The 6806-nt window shown below is 56.2% G+C and overlaps 2 protein-coding genes across 2 annotated transcripts in view; both read left to right on the forward strand.

Annotated features, from left to right (window-relative positions):
• H310_03470 (hypothetical protein) overlaps positions 1-1157 on the forward strand; it is a gene marked incomplete at both ends in the record, with an annotated part of 2766 nt that extends 1609 nt beyond the window's left edge. The window contains one exon of the mRNA XM_008867341.1: positions 60-1157. Coding sequence (XP_008865563.1) covers positions 60-1157 — 1098 coding nt within the window. The remainder of the gene's footprint in view (positions 1-59) is intronic.
• A 1474-nt stretch (positions 1158-2631) lies between these two features.
• H310_03471 (hypothetical protein) lies at positions 2632-6806 on the forward strand. Its single transcript, XM_008867342.1, has one exon. It carries the CDS (start codon positions 2704-2706, stop codon positions 6793-6795), a length of 4092 nt encoding a protein of 1363 aa, XP_008865564.1. The 5' UTR covers positions 2632-2703; the 3' UTR covers positions 6796-6806.

Below are 6806 nucleotides of genomic sequence, written 5' to 3' on the forward strand. Positions count from 1 at the left end.
CTCTCATGGCCGCAAAAACGAACACCGTTATCGGCCTCCACAACTGCGGTGGCTGCAAGGCTTCCACGGCCGACTACGGCTCCAACTACGCCATCAAGATTTCGTACATTGTCGACATGTTGCGTAGCAAGACCCTCCTTCCCAAGGACGCTGTCGCCCAGGACCCGTCGCCCTCGACCGTGAAGCCCACAACTGCGGCGCCTACCACCGCTGCCCCAACCACGACTCGTTCGACTATCGCTCCCGTCCCGTCCAAGTGCTCGTCCATCAAAGACGATGTGGACTACGCCGGCTTTGACCTTGCCAATACGAATCGTGCGAATGCGGGAGATTGCTGCGCTGATTGCGACGGCACCCCTGGATGCAAATTGTTTGTGTGGTCGTCATACAACGGCGGGACCTGCTGGTTAAAGTCGGAAGTGGGCGTCGAGGTCACAAGCGTAGGCGTCAAGTCGGCGGTGTTGATAAACCCCACAACGACAACCGCTGCCCCGTCGACGACGCCCCCGTTGCCGGATCCCGACCTTTGCACGCCTGCTGAAGCCAACTACGACTTTCCAGGCAATGACATCAGATCGGTGTCGTCTCGGCAATTCAAGGACTGCTGCGCCGAATGCTCGGGCACCCCCGGATGCAACTTTTACGTCTGGACAGACTACAACAGCGGTACGTGCTGGCTGAAGTCGAAGCAGGGCGGGAAGGTGGTATCGTTCGGGTCTCGCGCGGCGTTCGCCGCTGCCGGTAGTACACCGACGTGCCTCCCAGTGGAAGCGAACACGGATTTTAGCGGCGAAGACATTGCCGACGTCGCGGGGGCTCCTGACTCGTGCTGCGGCGCGTGCAAAGCCAACGACAAGTGCAATGCGTACAGCTGGTTCAACGGCGTGTGCTACCTCAAGGGCATGCGCCGCGGACATTTCCACAAGGCGAACGTGCACTCGGCGCGAGTGTACAAGTGCCAGCCGCTGGAAGTCAACATGGATTTCGTCGGCAACGACATCAGCAACGTGTCGGCCGAGGCGGCCGAGGACTGCTGCGCCGTGTGCCGCAACACGGCCGGCTGCAAGGCGTTCTCGTATGCGTATGGCGTGTGCTACTTGAAGAGCAGCAAGGGCGCGACCAAGTCGGATGGTAGTGTCACGTCGGCCGCAGTCTAATGTGGCGACGGATGAATCTCACTAAACATGGTTTGGTCTCGGTATAGCTTTGCAACTTTTGGTTTTCTTGTAACCCGTTCGTTTCATCGCTTGGCGGCGAACAACACTCGAGGGTCAGTCCCTCCGTTCGTGTATTTACGTCAACGCCAAGTTCCAGCACACCAAATGGGGTCCTTGGCCAAGTCGTCGTGGCAGCTTCTGGCCCTTGCAGCACATGACAACGGTCAAATCATGTCATTCGTCGGCGTAGCCAAGACGGAGACAAGTTGCTGACGAGTCCATGAATGCGGAATCGTTGTGCGGTGCTCGTCGACGCTTCAGAGTGGCTTTTCACCACGAGTGTGGCAGTGGCTGAGGCTCCCGACACTTGTTACACAGTGCGCCACACATAGACAAGTGCTACATGGTGAGCTGCTTCTCAGGAAAACGAATCAACGATTCCAATATACGATGTGCATTCGAGACGAGTGACCAAGTGGTCTGCTGTGGAATATGCGAGTAGACGGTTCGATATTGCCAATGTCGTTGCCGAGGCCGTGTATGAGAACTGATCCTTGTGCACAGCGAGTTGCAAGGCGTGCCTTCATGCGCATTTCGCGTGTGGGCTGGCACACGCGAGCCCACATTGAACACCGTCGTAGCCTCGGCCCCACGCAATGACACAAAGTAGTATACGCATTCGGTTCATCGTGTTTGGAGCGTCCATGTGCATTGCAAGCCGTCGGTCCCCCAATCCCCCTGCATGCCGTCTTTACAGGGTCACTGGATCGAGATCCACCGACGAGGTGGTCCGGAGTTTGTCGCTCTCGGCTGCTCCAATTTGATGGATGCCCGGCCATCGAACCATGTCTGGTGTATTGCCGACGATGGCAACATCGGCTGGGCAGGAGAAAAAGTGCTGCTTACGACTGATTCCTACTTTACTACCGTGAAGCCACGTCGTCGTTATGTGCGGCATATACACCTGACGTGATCTCGCAATCCGTTGGGACGAGGGTGAGCTTGGTAGGTCATTCCATTCATGGCCAGGCAGGAAGCCACCCTCTTCATCGTACGTGGGAACGCAGGACGAAAGTCGTAAGGAAGCATGTTTGCAAGCGAGGTCGGTGTCCGCACCGCCGATTACTTTGCCTGTTCATGTCGAAATCATGGGCACGTTCCAGCTGTCACCCAAAGGGGGAATTCGTTTGACAAGGAGTTTACGTCAGCTAGCTGCTACATGGAATGTCATATTGGTGCCGTGCTAGTCCAATAGAACCACTCCAAGATCCACCAAGCGTAAGCGGCTCGTCGCCCACACCGTACTACCTTTCTCTTCCACGCTAATAGAGCGCTGGAGAAACTCTGGCTGACACCGACCGACGCAATGCTCTGATCTCGATCATGTCTGTGTTGCATACATGGAAGGTCCTCCTAGTTTAAAAAAATTGCTCTGGGATCTCCCACGAATAATGTGAATGATGACAATGCCTCGGGTGAATCGAAATCACGCGTGGCTGGTGACGGCATGAGACGGCAGCATCGCATCATTCCGGCATTTGCGTAGATGAAGCGAGATTCACCCATGATATCCGCCGAGGGGTTCCTGGCCGAAGGTACGGAAACGTTCCACACGACTGTGTCCCGGTCGATGGAGAAAGCGTTGGGCCATGACCTGCCCCAAGTCGAGATTCGATTCCATGACTTGTCCATCACTGCCGAACTCGTCCTGGCATCCAAAGAAGGCAAACACGAGCTGCCGACGCTGTGGAACCACGCCATGAAGTCATTCCTCGGCCTCTGCAGGGCCAAACACACCAGGACCAAGACCATTGTTCACCCAGTCACGGGCGTCCTGAAGCCAAGCACGATGACGCTTGTGCTTGGTCAACCCGGCTCTGGCAAGTCGTCCTTCATGCAAGCATTGGCGGGCATTTTCCCCGTCTCCAAGTCCTCCAAGGTGGACGGCGTCATCACGTACAACAGCCGAACGAAAGCGGAGTTGGTCGATCGCCTGCCGCAGTTTGTCTCGTACACGGGTCAGCGCGATCACCACTACCACACTCTGAATGTACAAGAAACTCTTGAATTTGCACATCAATGCAGCGGCGGCGCGGTCGTGCCGCGCCATGTCCTCGATGCCCTCGTCAACGGGGCAGACGATGACAATGCAGTGGCTGTTCGGATCATTCAAGCGCTGTACGCGGTCTACCCTGACGTGGTTGTGCAGCAACTTGGGCTGACAAATTGCAAGGATACGGTCCTCGGGAGCGCGATGCTACGTGGTGTATCTGGCGGCGAGCGCAAGCGCGTGACCATTGGAGAAATGGGCTTTGGCATGAAACCAGTCTCTCTGCTGGACGAAATCAGCACTGGTCTCGACTCGGCGGCCACATACGACATCATCAAGGCTCAGCAAAGCGCGTCCCGCCATTTGAAGAAGACGATTGTTGTCGCGCTGCTGCAACCCGCCCCCGAAGTATTTGACCTTTTCGACGACTTGATTTTGTTCAACCAAGGTTTTGTCATGTACCATGGCCCGCGTGCCGCCGCGTTGGCGTACTTTGAAGCGATGGGGTTCAAGTGTCCGCCGACAAGGGACGTGGCCGACTTTTTGCTCGACTTGGGGACGCCACAGCAGGACCAGTACGTTTTCAGGACGGGAGTTCCCCGCCTCCCAAGCGAGTACGCCGATCTGTTCCAGAAATCCTACACGTACCACGCGATGTTCGAGTACGTCGTCGGCCCGACGAGCCCGCAGCTCTTGGCCTTTGCGACCAACGATATGCATGTGACACCTATGTTTTACAACTCATTTACGTCAAGCGTGGTGCTGCTCATTAAACGGCAGTTGACCGTGCTGCTTCGGAACCGCGCGTTCATCATCTCTCGGGTCATCATGACGTTGATGATGGGACTGCTGTACGGGAGCAGCTTTTACCAAATGGATCCCCAGCTGCCACAGGTCGTGATTGGCGTGACGTTTCAATCTCTCTTGTTCTTCATCGTGTCCCAAGTCCCAAACCTTCCCGCCATCCTCGACAGCCGCCACATTTTCTACAAGCAGCGCGACGCCAACTTTTACAGCACGCTGAGCTTTGTCGTGGCGCACTCGGTGTCGCAAATCCCATTTGCTGTGGTCGAGACGCTTGTGTTTGGCAACATCATGTACTGGATCGCTGGCTTTGTCAACGATGCGGCCGCATACTTGACATACATGGCGATGCTGTTCCTCGTCAGCTTTGCGTTCTCGGCCTGGTTTTTCTTCCTCGGGAGCGTGTCACCGGACCTGCATGTCGCGAAGCCGGCAGCCATGATGTCCGTCGTCGTGTTCATCTTGTTTGGAGGGTTCATCATTGTAGAGAAGGACATTCCAACGTACTTTATGTGGCTGTTCTGGATCAACCCGATCGCATGGGTCATGCGGGCGCTTGCCATCAACCAGTACACGGCCCCGGAGTTTCAAGTCCACCAATACAAAGGAGTCAACTACAAGCGTGCGTTCAACTTTATCATGGGTGACGCTCAGTTGCGCCTGTTTGACTTCCCCACGGATACCAAGTGGATTGGATACGGCATGGCGTTTATGGCCCTGTGCTATTTCCTCTTTACGACCTTGTCTTTTGTCGTTCTCGAGTTCAAGCGCCACCACGGCCATGGCCACAGCAACGCCCCCGTCACCCTCACGCCTGATGCCTCTACAACGCTGAATGACGATGACGACGCTGGCATGTACGTGGAGATGCCCGCGACGCCGCAGGATGTGGCGATTGCGTCAAAAACGACGCTCGCTCCAACCATCCCAACCATCGACGTTGTTCCGGTCACGGTGGCGTTTCAGAACTTGGGGTACGTTGTCCCCAACCCCAAGAAAGGTGAGCCGGACCTGCACTTACTCACCAGCGTGACTGGGTACGCGCTTCCGGGGACGATCACGGCGCTCATGGGGTCGACTGGTGCTGGAAAGACAACCCTCATGGACGTGATTGCCGGCCGAAAGACGGAAGGCACCATCACGGGCAGCATCTTGCTCAACGGGTATCCCGCAACGGACTTGGCGATGCAGCGGTGCACGGGGTACTGCGAACAAATGGACATTCATAGCGAGAGCGCGACGTTTCGAGAAGCGTTGACGTTTAGTGCCATGCTCCGTCAGCCGAGCGAAGTCTCGACCGCGACCAAACTGGCGTTTGTCGAAGAGTGTTTGGCCATGTTGGACCTGACCACTCTCGGAAACACGATCATCCGTGGCAGTTCCGTCGAGCAAATGAAGCGGTTGACAATTGGTGTCGAGTTGGCGGCGGCCCCGAGCGTCCTCTTTCTGGACGAACCCACGAGTGGGCTCGACGCTCGCAGCGCCAAGATCGTCATGTCAGGCATTCGACGCATTGCCTCCACGGGCCGGACGGTTGTCTGTACGATCCATCAGCCGTCGACCGAAGTGTTTGAAATGTTCGACCGCCTGCTCCTGCTCCAGCGCGGTGGTCAGACCGTATTTTTTGGCGACTTGGGGCCGCAATCGATCCATCTGATCGAGTACTTTTCCCGCGTTGACGCAGCTTTGCCTCCCCTCGTCGAAGGGGCCAACCCGGCGACATGGATGCTCGAATGTATTGGAGCGGGGGTGGAAGTGAAGTCCCCGGCCAGTGCCGAAATCGACTTTGTCCGAGTGTTTCAGCAAAGCCCAGAGTTCCAAGCGCTCAATTCTGCCGTCGCCAAAGTCGCCTCTCCGTCCAGCGCGTATGGTGAGCTGACGTTCAAAAAGAAGCGGGCAGCGCCGTGGGGAATACAATGTCGATTGCTCGTCCAGCGCTTCATGCGCATGTATTGGCGTACCGCGTCGTACAACTGGACCCGCCTCGTGATTGCAGTCTTCTTGGCTGTGTTGTTTGGCGCGGTCTTTTGCAAAATCAACTACAACACGTTTGCGGGGGCGAACGGCGGCGCGGGTGTGATTTTCATCACGGCGCTGTTCCTGAGTCTGCTTTCATTCAATAGCGTCCTGCCCCTGGCAACGGAAGAGCGCGAGTCGTTCTACCGCGAACGCGCGTCCCAGACCTACAGCGCTGTGTGGTACTTTGTTGGCGCCACCGTGGCCGAGCTCCCGTACGTGTTTTTCAACTCGTTCTTGTTCACTGCCATCTTTTACCCCTTCGTGGGGTTCCAAGGCACGTTTCTGGACGCTCTCTTCTACGGCCTCAATTTGAGCTTGATGGTGCTCATGAACGTGTACATGGGCCAACTCACCGCGTACGCCGCGCCGCGTGTGGAAGTCGCCACGCTCCTTGGCATCCTCATCAACTCGATCTTCTTCCTCTTCATGGGTTTTAACCCCCCCAGCAGCTCCATTCCAGCGGGGTACCGATGGCTATACCATGTTACACCGCAAAAGTACAGCTTGGCGGCCATGACCGCATCGGTCTTTGCCAAATGCGACGCTGGACAAGGCATGGGTTGCGGTGTCATCCACGACTTTCCACCGTTCATCCTGGCCCAAATTGGAAAGCCACAAGCTACTATGAAAGACTTCATCGAGTTGGTGTACGAAATGAAGTACGACGACGCCGCCACCAACACCCTTGCTGTCCTTGGATTCATTGTTGTCTTCCGTCTCTTGGCACTCCTTGCTCTGATAAAGATCAACCACCAGAAAAAGTAATAGCAAAATCT

This window comes from Aphanomyces invadans, assembly GCF_000520115.1.
Source record: "Aphanomyces invadans strain NJM9701 unplaced genomic scaffold supercont1.5, whole genome shotgun sequence".
Taxonomy (NCBI): domain Eukaryota; phylum Oomycota; class Saprolegniomycetes; order Saprolegniales; family Verrucalvaceae; genus Aphanomyces; species Aphanomyces invadans.

What these genes read in the sequence shown, in the direction of transcription:
- H310_03471 (XM_008867342.1), top strand. Translation starts at nt 2,704, where the DNA reads ATGAAGCGAGATTCACCCATGATATCCGCCGAGGGGTTCCTGGCCGAA.